We start from the raw sequence: 18,947 nt of genomic DNA, 5'->3' as shown, positions 1-18,947 counted from the left end.
GCCCACCCTCTGACCACGGCCCACCCCTTGCCCACCGTCTGCTGCCCCCCCCCCCCCAACTCCCTACTCGTCACCCGGCCGCCCCACCTGAGAGCCTGCACCAGGTTCAGGTTGGAGAACTGGTGGAGTTCCACGAAGGCCTGGAGGACCTGTAGGTTCAGAGGGTCCCTGGAGATGGGGAGGAAGAAGTGGGGAGCGATTGGTGATCACTGGGTCTCCATGAAGCCTGTCCCCTAACTGGCCGCCCAAACCCTCCCTGGTCTCCCTGGCTCGAAGGTCGCCACTTTGGGCCCGTCCAATTTCCTTTTGAATGCAAAAACCCCTGGTCCTCCCTGACTCCACCCATCCACCTGGAGCTCAGGTGAGGTAGGAAAAAGGGAAAACTGAGATGGAGGATTCACCCAGCAAGCTGTGACCTAATTAGGGGAAGTGCTTAGAATAAATCCAGGAGTCCTGACCCCCAGGGCAACTTCCCTCCTCCTCACCACCCATTGCTCCTTGCTCTGCTAAACCCTCATTGTCCCCAGCCCCAAGCGGGGCTGGACCTTCTCAGATCCCACCCCCTCGGGGCACGCCCCCTCACCTCTCCCCCAGGTAGTCGCCAATGGCCGTCTTGTTCAGCCCCTCTCCCTTGTAGAGGAACTCAGCGATGTCCTCCATTTTGGAAGAGAGCAGCTTGTGGTCTATCAGGTACTGGATTCCCTGGAGGAGCAAGAGGAAGAGACACAGGTCAGGAGCGGAGCGGGGTGCTAGTGAGGGTTGAGAGTGGGGAAGCAGCTTCAAGATGGTCAGAGAAGTTCAGTGAGCAGGTCAGAGATTGGACTCCACATTGCAGTCATTTCTCTTTTGGACACTGTGGCCTTCCTCTCTCTTTTCTTCTTTTCTAAATCAGTTCTCAATCTCCAAATCCAGGGTCCAGACTTGGACTGAGTGGGGGCAGGGGTCCCCACACCTGGGCTTCCTACTGGAGCTGTTTTTAAAAAAATATGGTATTTGTTAAGAGCTTACTATGTGCCAGGCACTGAACTAAGCACGGGGGTAAATACAAGGTTGGGAGGTCGGACATAGTCCCTGTTCCATGTGGGAAGAACAGTCTTAATCCCCATGTTACAGATTTGATAACCGAGGCACAGAACAGTAAAGTGACTTGCCCTAGGTCACCCAGACGACATCTGGCAGAGTCGGGATTAGAACTCAGATCCTTCTGACTCCCAGGTCTGAGCTCTATCCACTACGCAACACTGCTTCTGGAGCACAAGCTTGAACTTCCACTAGCTGCGGATCGCTTGCATCTCTCAACTTGTGGTTTCCTTTTCTTTTCACTGTCTAGCTTGCAGACTAGGTGGTCGGCAAGACGATGCATTCGAGCGATATTGAGCGGAAACTGACTTGGCCTAGCTGGGGGGGTTGGATCTACGCCGGAGCACTTATCTCTGGGCCCTGTGAGCCTGCTGGAGGCCTGGGTCCCAGGCGTCCCCAGAACCCAGCTCTTGGGGTGGTTTGCACGCACATGAAACCAGATTGAACGGGAAGCCTCATAGTGGAATCTGAGGGTCGAGATGCACGCACTGGGGGTGATTCAAATGTCCAAGATGTCAGGAACCGGGTGCGCGAGGGCAAGATGGAACTCCTGGGAATGCCTGTCTCCCCGCCTCCTCCCAAGGATGGAAAGCCGGTGAGTTCATGAGGAAAAGCCCCCCCACCCCCCCTTTCTCCATCTCCACCCACCTTTATGGGGTCCATGTTGAATTTTTTCCGGCCGATACACAGCTCTTTCTCCTTCTGGGCCATCCGGCTGCAGGCAGAGGAATCAGTGAATCAGTCAATCATATTTATTGAATGCTTACTCTGTGAAGAGCCCTGTACTAACCGCTTGGGCGAGTACAATATAACAGCGTCGGTAGACACGTTCCCTACCCACAAGGAGTTTTCAGTCTAGAAGACGAGACAACCAATCAGTGACATTTATTGAGTGCTCATTTTGTGCGTAGCACTGTACTAAACCCTAGGGAGAGTACTATAGTAAATTGACCTAATCCTTCACTTAAGGAGTTTACAATCCAGCAGGGGGGATAAACATTGAAATAAATTATAGGTAGGGGAAGCAACAGAGTATAATAATAGTAGACTGTAAGCTTGGTGTGGGCAGGGATTGTCTCTATTGCTGAATTGTACTTTGCAAGCATTTAGTACAGTGCTCAGCACACAGTAAACGCTCAATAAGTACGACCGAATGAATAATAATAATGGTATTTGTTAAACACTTATAAGTGTGTATCTTGTACGTGTGTATGCATCTCCATCTCGTCTATCTCGCCGCCGACCTCTCACCCACATCCTACCTCTGGCCTGGAACATCCTCCCTCGTATCAGACAGATAATTGCTCTCCCCCATTTCAAAGCCTTATTGAAAGCACATCTCCTCCAGGAAGCCTTCCCTGACTGGGCCCTCCTCTCCTCTTCTCCCACTCCCTTCTGCGTCACTCATACTTGCACCTTCATTCATCAGCGCTTAGTACAGTGCCTGGCACATAGTAAGTGCTTAACAAATACCATAATTGCTATTATTATTATTATTATTAACATCCCTCCCTACATACGTATATAGATTGTTGTGGGCAGGGATTGTGGCTGATATATTGTATTCTCCCAAGTGCTTAGTACAGTGCTTTACACACAGTCAGCACTCAATAAATACGACTGAATGAATGAATGAATTAAAGTATATAAGTGCTGGGGCCAGGGGTTGGTGGGGAAATGGGATCAATCAGTGATATTTATTGAACACTTACTGTGTGAGGAGCACTGTACTTAGATAGAGAAGCAGCATGGCTTAATGCATAGAGCACAGGCCTGGGAGTCAGAAGGACCTGAGTTCTAATCCCGGCTCTACCACATTTCTGCTCTGTGACCTTGGGCAGGTCACTTGACTTCTCTGAGTCTCAGTTACCTCATCTGTAAAATGGGGATTAAGATTGTGAGCCCCATGTGGGACAGGGACTGTGTCCAACCCAATTTGCTTGTATCCACTCCAGTGCTTAGTACAATGCCTGGCACATAGTAAGCACTGAACAAATACCACAGTGATGATCATTATTACTATCTGTAAAATGGGGATTAAGATTGTGAGCCCCATGTGGGACAGGGACTGTGTCCAACCTGATTAGTTTGTATCAACCCCAGTGCCTAGAACAGTGCCTGGCATATAGTGAGTGCTTAATAAATACCATTTTTTTAAAAGAAGCACTTGTGAGAATACACTACAACAGAGATGGTAGACAGGATCTCTGGGGTCATTGGGTCAGCTGAGCCAGGTGTTGGGTTTTCAGGCCCCAGCCCCCGATTTCCTCCACTGGACTTCCCACTTCATCCCCTAGCTGGTTTCACAGGTCACTGAGGCGGGAGGGCGGACTCCCCCAGAGCAGCAGGCGTGTCTGGTGTTCATTCCAGTCCTCTGTGGGCTTCATTAAATGTCAGCCGTTTCTCTGCCTTTGCTCCCACATCCCCTGCCTCCCCCACTGGCCCTCACCTCTCCTCCGCATCTTCAAAGCAGTCTATTTGTGCAAACACGTCTGCAATCTCGTCCTTTAGCTTCTGTAGAAGAAAGTAGCACACAGAAATGGAGAGAGAGAGGAGAGAGGGTAAAAGAGAGCGAGAAAGAGAAAGATGGTGAGTGAGATGGTGAGAGAGGTAGAGAGAAACAGAGAAATGGGGAGAAAGAGATGGAGAGAGAGGAAATGGAGAGAGAGGGAGAGATGGAGAGGGGTGGGAAAGATGGTGAGAGGGAGAGAGATGGGAAGAGATGGGAAGATGGGGAGAGATGCAGAGAAAGGGAGAGATGGGGAGAGTGCGGAGATTGAATGGGTGAAGGATCGTAACGGTAACAAGTCCTAAACACCCCTCCACTCACCCGCCATGGCATCTGCTAGGAGCTGAAGCTTTCTTTTCTGAAACGGGTCTTTCCACTGAGTGAGGAACTGGCAGGCTGCCTCCCCTCCCCCAAGTCCTCAGGATGTGGGTTTTGGGGGCTCCCTGGGGTTCCCTTGGACCACGCCTAAACTGGCAGACTGAATCACCCAAAATGTTAACAGTCTCCAGCCACCCGGCTTCCTGTTTGTGGGGCCTGAGCCAGGAAGTGAGGGGGAGTCTTCTATCCCCCAGGATGAGAGGTGGGTAACGAGGCACCTCATTCTAGCCGAGGTAGGGCCGGAGGGCTGAGGTCTCATCCTAGCTCCTTCAGTGGATCCCGGGGGATCCTGGAGGTGGGGAGCCCGCGGGGACCCCCTGCAGCTGATCCCCTAAGTAAATAATAATAATAATGGTATTTGTTAAGCGCTTACTATATGCGAAGCACTGTTCTAAGCGCCGGGTTAGAAGGCAATCAGGTTGTCCCACATGGAGCTCACAGTCTTAATCCCCATTTTACAGATGAGGTAACTGAGGCACAGAGAAGTTAAGCGGCTTGACCAAGGTGACACAGCCGACAAGTGGCGGATCTGGGATTAGAACCCACGTCCTCTGACACCTAAGCCCATGCTCTTTATACTAAGCCACCTTGCTAAGGAGGGGTGGCAGGGTGCAAGGTTGGGTGCTTTTCTGCAGTAAAGGGTGGATTCCCCTGAGATGGTGGATGTGGGGACCTCAGTTTCCCTCTGAAACATGGAGAATCCCTGCTCTGTCCCTCTATACCTGGCCACAGTGAAGCTATTGGTGAAGGCCTGAAGGCCTTGGAGGTCATCCCAATTTCTTCAGGAACCTGAAAACTTTTGATGTTTGGTTCACTTTCCAGTCTTCCGGGTAGTGCCTAGTGGCAAGAGCCAATTCTACATCACTGGGGACAGAGAAGGGAAATGACCTGGAAATGACCTGGATGTTCCCTGGGTGGGAGAGATGCCCCCGATGGATCTGGGAACGTCTGTCTGGGCATCATTCTGGGCAGAGGGGACAAACCTGAATATCTTCCATCAGCTGCTGCCGATGCCACTTGATCCTCTCCAGTTCCTCTTCTTCCATCTTGCTCAGGTCGGTTAGATCTGCAAACCAGACAGAGCAGCGATGGTCATCCTGCCGTCAACCCATTTGGGATTTCTTTCCTCCAAGCGCTCAATCAGTGGTATTGATTGAGCACTTACTGTGTGCAGAACACTATACTGAACACTTGGCAGAGTACAACAGAGTTGGTAGACACGTTCCCTGCCCACAAGAAGTTACAGTCTAGAGGGGGAGACAGGCAATAATATGAATAAATAATTTTAGACTGTGAGCCCGTTGTTGGGCAGGGATTATCTCCATCTGTTACCGAACTGTACATTCTAAGCGCTTCGTACAGTTCTCGGCACACAGTAATCACTCAACAAATATGATTGAATGAATGGATATATCCATGAGTTGTGGGGCTGAAGGTGGGGTGAACACCATTCATTCATTCATTCATTCATTCATTCATTCATTCATTCATTCATTCAATCGTATTGAATGAATCTCCTCCTGCCTCCAAAACATCTCTACCTGGATGTCTGCCCATCACCTAAAACTCAACTTGTCCAAAACTGAGCTCCTTGTCTTCCCTCCCAAGCCCTGTCCTCTTCCTGACTTCCCTATCACCGTGGATGCTACGACCATCCTTCCCGTCTCTCAAGCCCGCAGCCTTTGACTCATCTTTGACTCGGCTCTCTCATTCACCCCACACATCCAATCTGTCACCAAAACCTGCCGGTCTCACCTTTATAATATCGCCAAGATCCGCCCTTTCCTCTCCACCAAACGGCTAGCTTACTGGTACGGGCTCTCATGGTATCCCGGCTGGATTATTGTGTCAGCCTTCTCTCTGATCTCCCTTCCTCCTGTCTCTCCCGGCTCCAGTCTATTCTTCATTTCGCTGCCCGGCTCATCTTCCTGCAGAAATGCTCTGGGCATGTCACTCCCCTTCTTAAAAACCTCCAGTGGTTGCCTATCGACCTCCGCACGAAACAGAAACTTCTCACTCTAGGCTTCAAGGCTCTCCATCACCATGCCCCTTCCTACCTCTCCTCCCTTCTCTCTCTACTGCCCACGCCGCATGCTCCGCTCCTCTGCCGCCCACCTCCTCACAGTCCCCCGTTCTCGCCTATCCCGCCGTCGACCCCCGGGCCACGACCTCCCGCTGTCCTGGAATGCCCTCCCTCCTCACCTCCGCCAAACTCATTCTCTTCCCCTCCTCAAAGCCCTACTTAGAGATCACCTCCTCCAAGAGGCCTTCCCACACTGAGCTTCCCCTTTTCCCTCTGCTCCCTCTGCTCCCCCTCTACTCCCCCTTCACCTCCCCTCAGCTAAGCCCTCTTTTCCCCCCTTTCCCTCTGCTCCTCCCCCTCTCCCTTCCCCTCAGCACTGTGCTCGTCCGCTCAATTGTATATATTTTTATTACCCTATTTATTTTGTTAATTAGATGTACATCACCTTGATTCTATTTATTGCTATTGTTTTAATGAGTTGTTCATCCCCTCGATTCTATTTCTTGCTATCGTTTTTGTCTGTCTCCCCCGATTAGACTGTACGCCCATCAATGGGCAGGGACTGTCTCTATCTGTTGCCGATTTGTACATTCCAAGCGCTTAGTACAGTGCTCTGCACATAGTAAGCGCTCAATAAATACTATTGAATCAATTTATTGAGCACTTACTGCGTGCAGAGCACTGTACTTGTAAGTGCTTGGAAAGTACAGTTCAGCAACAGACAGAGACAGTCCCTGCCCACAAAGGGCTCACGGTCTAGAAGGTGGAAGATAGACATTCAAACAAGCAAACAGGCATCAATAGCATCAATGTAAATAAATAGAATTATATGCACACATCAAAACAAGTAAACAGGCATTAATATAAATAGGGCACGGATCCAAGTGCATAGATAAAGCTGAAGGGAGAGAATGAGGGGGAAAATGTCTTAATTAGGAAAGGCCTCTTGGAGATGTGACCTTAATAAACTCAAAGCATAGAGTGAATCTAGTTCTTGCTGGTGCCCCAGGGCGGAACAGAGAGGGGCAAGGAAGCTCCCGGAGTCACCCAGCAAGGCAATGGAAGACCTGGGAGGAAAAAGACTGGTTTCCGGAACCGAAGCCCAGCAGGCAGGGCTGCGATAACTGGGGGAGAGTCTGGAAGAGAGGAGAGTCGTTCCCACCCCCTCGCCCCTTTGCCCCACCCACCCCCACCATCACAACCCAGGGAGGCCCTTGGAAGGGAACGGAATGGAGAGAGAGGTGCCCTGAGCCAGCCTGGGTGGGTGTCCCCATGGACCAGACTGAGGGTATGTTTGGGCAGTTCTGGAACCCCTTCTACTCGTGATAGCCCACCTGTCCCACCCCATCCCAAGCTTCCGGTGCCCCCTCCCCCTTTCCCTCCAGCTCAGAACCTTCTTCTTCAGTCAATCAATCAGTGGCATGCACTGAGAGCCTACTGAGTGCTACACACTGTACCAAGCACTTGAGAGAAGACGACAGAAGCAAAATGCACATTCTCTGCCCTCAAGGAGCTTCCAATCCATTGGGGGAGGCAGAGCAAAATGACCTATGAATAGTGGAACAGGAGGAAAGTCCAGGTCATTGCGGGAAGTCATGTGACTAGTTCAGGATGAAATGGCAAAATAATTCATTAAAGAAATCTACAAATAAGTACTCAAACATATATGCACATGTACATAAGGGCCGAAGCGTGGCTCAGTGGAAAGAGCCTGGGCTTCGGAGTCAGAGTCACGGGATCGACTCCCGGCTCTGCCACTTGTCAACTGTGTGACTGTGGGCAAGTCACTTAACTTCTCTGTGCCTCAGTGACCTCATCTGTAAAATGGGGATTAACTGTGAGCCTCACGTGGGATGACCTGATTACCCTGTATCTACCCAGCACTTAGAACAGTGCTCTGCACATAGTAAGCGCTTAACAAATACCAACATTATTATTATTTTTAAATAAAGTGCAGAAGTGTTAAGGGTGGGTGCTTGATAGATTTAAGAGCTGTGGTTTTTGTGAATTAAATGGGGAACACTCCTTGGCAGAGGTGTGATTTCAGTTTGGTTTTAAAGCTCGGGGAGCTGTGATCTGGAGGATTTGGATGGGGGAGCACATTTCAGGCAGGTGGGAACAGGGTGAGTCGGAGGACGGGAGTGGGGCTAATTAAGGGAGAGTAGGGTTGGGCCAAGAGTGAAAATTTGACAGCAGCAAGTCCCCCTTTATAATATAAGCTCGCTGTGGGCAGGGAATTTATCTACCAACGCAGTTATACTCTACTCTCCCAAACACATATACAGTGCTCTGCACACAACAAGCACTCAATAAATAGCACTGATCGATTGAAGCAAGTGAAGAGAGTTGACAGATGATAAATTGTAAACTGGTAGTGGGCAGGAAAGGTGTCTGCTTATTACTGTATTGTACTCTCCCACTAAGCACTCAATAAATGTGATTGAATGAATGAATGATTTTGTAAAGTGACAAATTAGTCACCTAATTAGCCAGTTGATTAATCAGTGGTATTTATTGAGTAGCTTGTGCAGAGCACTGTACTAAACACTTGGGAGAGCACATATCCCAGCTCTCAAAAAGCTTACAGTCTAGCAGAGAAAGACCTGGTTAATACAGTGTTCTGCACATAGAGGTACTCAGTAAATACTACTGAGGGATTGACTGACTGATCCAAAATGCCCAGATTTCATTTATCCTCACAGAAAGAGAAGGAGCCCCTAAAGTCCATCCCTCTGCCTCTGGACCTCAGGCTGCAGCTTTAGCTGGTACTGTCAAATCCACACACCTCTAAATTGTAAGCTTGTTGTGGGCAGGAAATGCATCTATATCTTGTTATATTTGTACTCTTCCAAGCACATAGTACAGAGCTATTCACAGTATGCACTCAATAAATATGATTGACTTATGACTGATGTGGTCAAAGCTTGAAGCTTAGCTGAGTTTCCCCCTGAGATGAATGAAGAGAACCTAGCAGCGAGCTCTCCACTTTGCTGAACCAGTCTGGGGGTCTTGGTGAATTGGAATCTGATGGGGTGGACTGGATCATCTTTTTTTTTTTATGGTCTTTGTTAAGTGTTTACTATGTGCCAGGTGCTGTACTAAGCACTGGGGTAGACACAAGCTGATCAGATTGGACACTGTCCATGTCCCGCATGAGGCTCACAATCTTAATCCCCATTTTACAGATGAGATAATAATAATAATAATTATGGTATTTGTTAAACGCTTACTATGTGCCAGGCACTGTACTAAACGCTAGGGTAGATATAAGGTAGATAAGGTAGATAAGGAATAGTGTAGATATAAGGAGAAGCACCGTGGCTCAGTGGAAAGACCCCGGGCTTCGGAGTCAGAGGTCTTGAGTTCGACTCCCGGCTCTGCCACTTGTCAGCTGTGTGACTGTAGGCAAGTCACTTAACTTCTCTGTGCCTCAGTTACCTCATCTGTAAAATGGGGATTAACTGTGAGCCTCACGTGGGACAACTTGATTACCCTGTATCTACCCCAGTGCTTAGAACAGTGCTCTGCACATAGTAAACGCTTAACAAATACCAACATTATTATATAAGGTAATTGAGTTGGACACGGTCCCTTTCCCACAGAGGGCTCACAGTCTCAATCCTCATTTTACAGATGAGGTAACTGAGGGCCAGAGAAATTAAGTGACTTACCCAAGTTCACACACAGACAAGTGGAGGTGCGAGAGTTAGAGCCCAGGTCCTTCTTACTCCCAAGTCCATGCTCTTTTCATTAGGCCACATTTGCTTCTCATCTGACCTCTTCGGGTGCTCTGACCAGGACATGGGTGGACCTGCCCCGCCATGCCCCGGACTCTGGCTGCCCAGGGGCCTGATGGAAAAGAATCCCAGCCCCGGCACCACAACTTCTCCTGCTGCCTTAGCCTTTTCCTTTTTCCTTCCTCTTTCCTGCCATATTTTTAGAAGCTGTTCAGTGTGCAAGATCTAAACCGAGAGTTTCCAGGACAGCTGCAGCCACTTCTTCTTTCCAAAGCCACAGCGGTATTGCAGAGGGTGTGGAGAGGGGGCTCTGAGAGTGGGAACGGGCCCCAAGGCGAGCAGAGGAAGGGGCCAGGAGGAGGAACAGAGAGGGTTGTAACTTGCACATCAGCAAGAGGAGCGGGACTGGGCTAGTGTTAATACAATCACTCATCCTACCCTGCCTAGACTACTGCTTTAGCTTCCTTGCTGACTTCCCAACCTCCTCTCTCTCCCTACTCCAGTCCGTACTTCACAATGCTGCCCGAATCTTCTTTCTATAAAAATGTTCAGGATATGTCAGCCGACTCCTCAAAAATCTCCAGCGGTTGCCTCTCCACCTCCATAGCAAATAAAAAGTCCTCACCTTTGGTTTCAAAGCACTCCATCACCTTGCTCCCTCCTATCTCACCTTGCTTCTCTCCTATTACAGCCCAGTCCACCTACTTTGCTCCTCCGGTGCTAACCTTCTCACTGTGCCTCCATCTCGTCTGTCTCGCCGCCGACCCCTGGCCCACGCCCTGCCTCTGGCCTGGAATGCCCTCCCTCCTCAAATCCGACAGACAATTACTCTCCCTCACTTTCAAAGCCTATTGAAGGCACATCTCCTCCAAGAGGCCTTCCCAGACTAAGTCCCACTTTTCCTCATCTCCCACTCCCTTCCTCGTCGCCCTGACTCGCTCCCTTTGCTCTCCCCCAACTCCCAGCCCCACAGCACTTATGTATGTATCTGTAACTTTATTTATTTGTATTGATGTGTGTCTCCTTGCCTCTAAGCTGTGAACTCATAGTGGGCAGAAACTGTCATTGTTTACTGTTGTATTGTTCTTTCCCGAGCTGTTAGTGCAGTGCTGTGCACATAGAAACTGCTTAATAAATACGATCGAAAGAATAAATGAATGAATAAATGGTGGGTTAGTCATCTCTTTAGTCCCTCACAGACCCAAACGTTGGGGCCTGGAGCCAGTGGGATGAGGAGGGGGAGACGTTGCCGTGGCCCCATTTCCCAGACTGTGACGCTCCCTCTGGGGGTTTCTTCGGTACACTGTTTACCCCCAGAGCAGAGCTAACCTCTCCGTGTGGTCAGTGTTATTTTTAAGTGCCCCGGTTGTGGCTCTTATTCTCCATTTAGGTCATCTCCAGATCCTCTGAGTTGTTTTGATCGCCTCTCTCTCAGTACTGCCCTCTCGCCTTGCTGTCAGCAGGGCTGGGGGCCTTGGGGCTCTCTGCTGGACTGTGAGCCAGGGATCATTGAGAAGCAGCATGGCTCAGTGGAAAGAGCCCGGGCTTGGGAGTCAGAGGTCATGGGTTCGAATCCCAGCTATGCCACTTGTCAGCTGTGTGACTGTGGGCAAGTCACTTAACTTCTCTGTGCCTCAGTTACCTGATCTGTAAAAATGGGGATTAAGACTGTGAGCCTCATGTGGGACAACCTGATTACCCTGTATCTACCCCAGCGCTTAGAACAGTGCTGTGCGCATAGTAAGCGCTTAACAAATACCAATATTATTATTATTATCTCAACAAACTTTATTGCAATGTACTCTCTCAAGTGCTTAGTAAAGTACTCTGCACACAGTAGGGGCTCACAGTCACTTAACTTCTCAGTGCCTCAGTTCCCTCATCTGTAAAATGGGCATTAACTGTGAGCCTCACGTGGGACAACCTGATGACCCTGTATCTACCCCAGCGCTTAGAACAGTGCTCTGCACATAGTAAGTGCTTAACAAATACCAACATCATCATTATTATTATTATATACCACTGATTGACTGACAGAAGACTTCCGTTGGTCAGTCAATCATATTTATTGAGCGCTTACTGTGTGCAGAGCACTATATTAAGCACTTGGGAGAGTATAATGTAACAATATAACAGACATATTACTTGCCTACAGTGAGCTTACAGTCAACAAACCACACACCACACTCATTCCCCCTCTAGTCTCCTTCAATTCCTTAAATACAAATCTTCCTCTCACCCTGGTCTTGTTTCCTTGTCTCCCGGGGCTGGGGAAGGGGGCTAGGGTAGGAAGATTTGAGACCTGACACCCTTTCCGTGGGTCCAGAGGAAGCTTCCTGTCAGGATGTGGGGAGTCAAGGGAGAAGACCATCTGCTAAAGAATCCCCTCACATTTCCTTGTTCTAAGCTGCTTGAGGGCAGGGATTGTGTCTGCTAGCTCTGTTGTACCCTCTCAAGCATTTAATGCGGTGCTCCACTCAGAGTAGGAGCTCAGGGAATATTAACGAGTGATTGATGGGCTAAGCAATTCTGAACTGGGCAAGAAAAGATATCCTGTGGGCTGAACTCCATACTAGGGTGTAGCTAAAGCCAATAAGAGTGGCAGGCAGCCACCAGTCTACCCTCCCGTGCCTCCTCCTTGCCGGTTTGAGATGACACAAAACAAGAACATTGTAGACCTTCCCCTCCCCTTTCTCTTGCCTTGGACTCCAGGGCCCTTAGAGGGACTCTCAGGCGAGTGAGAAAGCAGCACAATTTGACAGAATGCACTGACCCCGGGACTGACCCTGAGCAGGTTTGGCCCTCCGGGTCCCTCGGTTCCCCTGCCTTCTCAGCATCCCTAGGGCCATCCGGGGTAGTCTTGCCCTGAGGCCTTACCTGTATGGTAGAAATTCATCTTGATTTCCGGGGGAGAGGGGTCCCTGCAGCAGCCAGCTTCTCACTCCCAGCCGCGCACAGAAACCCTCGGCCTCCACCCAGCCCTCGGCGTAATCAGCCCTTAATGCTTCGAGAATATTTTTCAGAGTGGGGCGTAATGCTTCGCCCCCAAGCAGAAGGCTCCACCCCCACGCTATAAAAACTGGAGAAAGAGGAAGTTAAGAAGTAGTAATTAGTCTGCCGGGCACTCTCTTGCCACTGGAGAGGAAATACAAAGGGCATTTGATAAACCGTGGAAGCAGATCCTGTGTTGAGGGAAACGATTGTCTAGTGTTCTTCCCCCAACCCTCTGTCCGGCCTCATCTCACCTCCCCACCCAAGGGCCAGCTCCCAAAATGGCTATCAACTAAATCCGGCTTCCCGGTTTGGCTTAGTAATTAAGGCAGCAGGCTGGACCAGGAAAGATTGGGAATACTGATTCCAACGGACTAGGTGAACTTGCTTCTGCCACCTCGCTCCTGTGGCCTGGTTTCCTCATCTCAATCAATCGTTCGTGTGGCATAGATACTGTGTCCAGCCTGATTTGCTTGTATCCACCCCAGCACTTAGAACAGTGCCTCGCACATAGTAAACGCTTAAAAAATACCATTATTACTATTATTAGTGTCATTATTCATCATGCTCCTACTGTGTATAGAGCATTGTTCCAAGCACTCTGGAGCGAATATTATAGAGGTAGAAAACAAGATCGCCGCTCTCGAAGAGCTTATGATCTACCAGGGGAGGGAGACACAAAATAATTTAAAGAGAGGAGAATAGGAAAGATGGATATGTGGAAAATAGAGTATGAAATCCTGTTCTCCCTCCTACTTAGATTGTGAGCCCCATGAGGGACAGGGCTTGGATCTGACCTAATTAACTTGTACCTACCCCAATGCTTAGAACAGTGTCTGGCACATAGAAATTGCTTAACAAATACTATTAAAATAATACTAATAATAAGGAAGCAGCACGGCCAAATGGAAAAAGCACAGGCCTGGGAATCTGAGGACCTGGATTCCCTTCTCCTTCAAATCCAGCAGGTCCCTGTTTGGCTTTTTGGGGAATTTTTTTTTTCAACCCCTTCAGTCCCTAGCCCAGTGCCACCTTCACCTTAGCACCTGACTGCAAAGGGTGTTTGGGAAATCTCGTGTGAGAAGAATGAATGGCAGAGACTTCTTCAGGACCCTTAAGAGGGAAGAGGAGGGACGGGGGTCCAGAGAGCCTTCAGGAGGACCCTTAACCGGGAAGGGTATAAAACGCTCAGATGCTCTTAATATCTCTTAGCAGAGAAGCAGCATGGCCTAGTGGAGAGCCCCAGCCTGGGAGTCAGAAGGACCTGGGTTCTAATTCCAGCTCTGCCACTTGCCTGCTGGGTGACCTTGGGCAAGACACTTAACTCCTCTGGGCCTCAATTACCTCATCTGTAAAATGGAGATTAAGAAAGTGAGCTTCATGGTGGGACAGGGACTGTAACCAACCTGATTAATTTGTATTTACCCCAGCACTTCAAACAGTGCTTGACACATAGTAAGTGCTTAACAAGTACCATAATTAATTAAGTAATTTTGCTGACATGGTACTATCCTCGTTCTCTTACCTCACCAATCACTTCTTCATGACCTCCTCTTCCTCTTCTCATATCTTAACTGTGGCTGTCCCACAAGGCTCTGCTCTGGGTCCTTTGTTAATCTTGCGCTACATCCGCTCTCCAGGGGAGCTCATTCGCTCGTATGTCATATCTTTGTTTTGTACTTCCCAAGCATAGTGCAAAGCATCCAGTGGGTGCTCAGTAAGTGTCAACAAGTGCTGCTATTCCTTGTGGGCAGGGATCACACTGCCTACTTTGTTGTATTGTATTTTCCCAAGTGCTTAGTATACAGAAAGTGCTTCAAAAAGACAATTGATTTATTGGTTAATTACTCATCCTCCTCCTCCTTCTCCTCTTTCTCCTCCTCCTCCTACCAATATTACCACTATTACTATCACTATTGCTATTTCTTCTCCTCTTTCTCCCCATTCTTCTTCTCTTCCTCCTCTTCCACTCTTCCTCCTCCTCTTCCTCTTTTTTTAAAATGGAATTTGTTAAGGATTTACTATGTCCTCCTCCTCTTCCTGATAATGCTACTATCAATCATACTTACTGAGCACTTACTGTGTTCAGAGCACTGTATTAAGTCCTTGGGAGAGTTCTTGTCCTCCTATTATTACTCCTCCCCTCCTCCTCTTTCTCTCCTCCTTGTCCTCCTCTTCCTCCCTTTCTTCTTATCCTCTTCTTCCCCCTCCTATTCCTCCTCCTCCTACTTTCCTTTTTCTTTTCTTCTTCTTCTTCCTCCTCCTCCTCCTATTACTCCTCATTCTCTTCTTTGTCCTCCTCTTCGTTCTCATCTTCCTCCTCCTCCTCCCAATACTTCTACAATCAATAATCATGGTATTTATTAAAGCTTACCATGCGCCAGGCACTGTACTAAGCATTGGGGTGGATACAAGCAAATCAGGTTGGACACAGTCCCTGTCCCACGTGGGGCAAACAGTCTCAATCCCCATTTACAAATGAGTTAACTGAGGTACAGAGAAGTTGTGACATCAGAGAAATGGCAGAGCCGGGAGTCGAACCCATGACTTTCTGAATCCCAGGCCCAAGATTTATCCAACTAAGCCATACTACTGCTCCTTCTTCTCCTCCTCGTATTTGCAGCACTCTCCGTAACCTCCTCCTCCCTTTATTATTTCTGCACTTTGTATGTATGGATGGCAACCACCTGCTTGCCTCCCATATTTCACTGTGAGCTCCTTGAGGGCAGGTACAATATTTATTCTCTATGTTAGATCTCCAATTCCCATTACAGACTTTAATGACTCTTCATCCCTCCCCACACGACAGAGCCCTGAGCCGTTCCCATGCAAAGACTGTGGTTTTCTCCCACCCCCAGGACTGTTTTCCCATGTAAATTTCTTAATTTCTGCATAGTTTATGTCATGACCTTGTCCCTGTGTTCTTTGACCCTAACCTCAATGGACAGGGGCTGATTATTTCATATCTACCCCAGGGCTTAGTACTACAGCACTACAGCTTGTGCTTAATTAAACACCATAATGAGGGAATGAATGAAGTCGTTAGGGAATTCAAAAGGGAAGCAGCATGGCCTAGTGGAAGGAATAATAATAATGTTGGTATTTGTTAAGTGCTTACTATGATCAGAGCACTGTTCTAAGCGCTGGGGTAGATACAGGGTAATCAGGTTGTTCCACCTGAGGCTCACAGTTAATCCCCATTTTACAGATGAGGTAACTGAGGCACAGAGAAGTGAAGTGACTTGCCCACAATCACACAGCTGACAAGTGGCATGGACCTGGGAGTCAGAGGGCCTCGGTTCTAATTCTGGCTAAGTCACTTGCCTGCTGGGTGACTTTGGGCACGTCATTTCACTTCTCTGGGCCTCAGTTACCTCATCTATAATAATAATAATAATGATGCTATTTGTTAAGCACTTTCTATGTGCCAAACACTGTTCTAAGCACTAGGATAGATACTAGGTTATCGGGTTGTCCCAGGAGGGGCTCACAGTCTTAATCCCCATTTTACAGATGAGGTAACTGAGGCACAGAGAAATTAAGTGACTTGCCCACAGTCACACAGCTGACAAGTGGCAGAGCCGAGATTTGAGCCCATGACCTCTGACTCCAAGCCCGTGCTCTTTCCACTGAGCCACACTGCGTGCTTTTGCCATTTATAAAATGGGGATGAAGACTATGAGCCTCACTTGGGACAGGAACTGGGTCTCATGGGGTTACTTAATATTTACCACAGCACTTAGTAAAGTGCTTGGCACATAGCAAGGGCTTAACAAATACCATTTAAAAAATGAATGAATGAGTCAACCATTTAGAGGCTCAGGCTGGGCTTAGCTGGAGCAAAGAGGTAGTGTGTTTTATCCCGGCCCCCGAGGTTCTTAACCTGTTGAAGCTTTGGAGAGGGATCACTCATGCCTGCATGTTACTTTTTTTCTCCTCCTTCTCTTCCTCCCTCTCCTCCTCCTCTTTAGCAGCATGGCCTAGTGACAAGAGCACAGGCTTAGGAGCCAGAGGTCGTGGTTCTAATCCCATCTCCAGTTATCTGCTGTGCGACCTTGAGCAAGTCACTTATCTTCTCCGTGCCTCAGTTTCCTCATCTGCAAAATGGGGATAGAGACCATAAGCCCCATGTGGGACGGGGATTTGTCCAACACGATTATGATGTCTCTACCCCAGTGCTTAAAAGATGCTTGGCACCTAGTAAGTGCTTAACAAAAAACTTTCATTCATTCATTCAGTAGTATTTATTGAGCACTTACTATGTGCAGAGCACTATACTAAGTGCTTTGAATGTACAATTCAGCAACAGATAGAGACAATCCCTGCCCAATAACGGGTTCACAGTCTGAACGGCGGAGACGGACAGCAAAGCAAAACAGAACAAAACAAAACAAGTAGCCTGGAGCAGACATCATCAAGATAAATAGAATCATAGGTATATACACAGCATTAACAAAATAAATAGAGTAATATAAATAATATATACAAATATACACAGTGATGATGGGAGGGGAAGGGGGAAGAGCAGAGGGCCGGAGAAGGGGGAACGGGGAGGGGAGGAGGAGCAGAGGGAAAGGGGGCTCAGTCTGGGAAGGCCTCGTAGAGAAGGTAAGCTCTCAGTAGGGCTTTGAAGAGGGGAAGAGAGTTAGTTTGGCGAAAGTGAGGAGGGAGGGCGTTCCAGTACAGCGGCAGGACATTGGTCAGGGATTGACGGCGGGGCAGGCGAGAACGAAACAGCGTGAGGAGGTGAGTGGCAGAGGATTGGAGAATACGGGGTGGGCAGTAGAAAGAGAGAAGGGAGGTAAGGTAGGAGGGGGCAAGGGGATGGAGAGCTTCGAAGCCGAGAGTGAGGAGTTTTTGTTTCGTGCAAAGGTCGATAGGCTACCGCTGGAGGTTTTTGAGGAGGGGAGTGATGTGCCCTGAGCGTTTCTGCAGGAAGGTGATCCAGGCAGCGGAATGAAGAATAGACTGGAGTGGCGAGAGACAGGAGGAAGGGAGATCCGAGAGACGGCTGACACAGTAATCCAGTCGGGATATTCATTCATTCAATAATATTTATTGAGCGCTTACTATGTGCAGAGCCCTGTACTAAACGCTTGGAATGTACAATTCGGCAACAGGTAGAGACAATCCCTGCCCAATGACAGGATATTATGAGTGCTTATAATATTGTCGGTATTTGTTAAGCGCTTACTATGTGCAGAGCACTGTTCTAAGCGCTGGGGTAGATACAGGCTAATCGGGTTGTCCCACATGAGGCTCACAGTCTTAATCTCCATTTTCCAGATGAGGTAACTGAGGCCCAGAGAAGTGAAGTGACTTGCCCACAGCCACAGAGCTGACAAGTGGCAGAGCTGGGATACGAACCCACGAACTCTGATTCCCAAGCCCGGGCTCTTTCCACTGAGCCACGCTGCTTCTCCAAGCAAGGCAGCAGTTTGGATGGAGAGGAAAGGGCGGATATTTGTGATATTGTGAAGGTGAGACTGGCAATTGTTGGTGATGGATTGGATGTGTGGGGTGAGAGAGCAGAGTCAAGGATCCTCATCCTGCTCTTCCTCCTTCTTGTCCTCCTCCTCTTTGTCCTCCCGATTCTGCAGCAGATGAGCCCTGTGGATGGGCCAAGGCCTTTGTGCCCTGGCTATGTCCTTCCCCCTGTACCTGTCCCTTTTCCCGTCCTGCCCCGCGGGGAAAAGAAAGCTGGGCCTAGAGCTCCCTCCAGCGGCCTCCAAGAGAACAGCCGGGAAGGAGGGCGGTGAGAGCAGGCAGCTTGAGGTGAAGATTCCAAGAACCCTTATATTTCTTTTTCTTTTCTTGTAAAGGTATTTGTTAAGGGCCTACTATGTACCAGGCACTCTGTTAAGTGCTGGGGTAGAAGCAGCATGGCTCAGTGGAAAGAGCCCGGGCTTGGGAGTCAGAGGTCATGGGACTGAATCCCAGCTCTGCCACTTGGCAGCTGTGTGACTGTGGACAAGTCACTTCACTTCTCTGGGCTTCAGTTACCTCATCTGGAAAATGGGGATTAAGACTGTGAGCCTCACGTGGGACAACCTGATTACCCTGTATCTACCCCAGCGCTTAGAACAGTGCTCTGCACATAGTGCGCTTAACAAATACCAACATTATTATTATTGTACAAGTTAACCAGGTCGGATGTAGTTCCTGGGTCAATCCCCATTTTACAGATGAGGCAACTGAGGTACAAACCCATTCCTGTCCAAAGTGCCCC

General features: G+C 48.8%; 1 protein-coding gene across 3 annotated transcripts in view; it reads right to left on the bottom strand.

Annotated features, from left to right (window-relative positions):
• Positions 1 to 12,728, bottom strand: part of CYTH4 (cytohesin 4) — a 29,227-nt gene extending 16,499 nt beyond the window's left edge. For 2 of the 3 annotated variants that reach the window (XM_029078468.2, XM_029078470.1), the window contains exons 1-6: positions 12,605 to 12,728; positions 4,951 to 5,033; positions 3,530 to 3,594; positions 1,729 to 1,795; positions 584 to 702; positions 88 to 168 (exon numbers count right to left, since the gene is read on the bottom strand). In XM_029078468.2, the coding sequence (XP_028934301.1) occupies positions 88 to 168; positions 584 to 702; positions 1,729 to 1,795; positions 3,530 to 3,594; positions 4,951 to 5,033; positions 12,605 to 12,623 (434 nt within the window). In that variant the 5' untranslated portion in view covers positions 12,624 to 12,728. Of the gene's footprint in view, positions 1 to 87; positions 169 to 583; positions 703 to 1,728; positions 1,796 to 3,529; positions 3,595 to 4,950; positions 5,037 to 12,604 lie in introns of those variants that run through there. The other variant, XM_029078469.2, reaches the window with a different exon arrangement.
• Positions 12,729 to 18,947: the final 6,219 nt, after the last annotated feature.

This window comes from Ornithorhynchus anatinus, chromosome 14 (genome assembly GCF_004115215.2).
Source record: "Ornithorhynchus anatinus isolate Pmale09 chromosome 14, mOrnAna1.pri.v4, whole genome shotgun sequence".
Lineage (NCBI taxonomy): Eukaryota > Metazoa > Chordata > Mammalia > Monotremata > Ornithorhynchidae > Ornithorhynchus > Ornithorhynchus anatinus.
The sequence above is the reverse complement of the archived record's forward strand: the minus strand, read 5'-3'. Positions and strand labels throughout refer to the sequence as shown.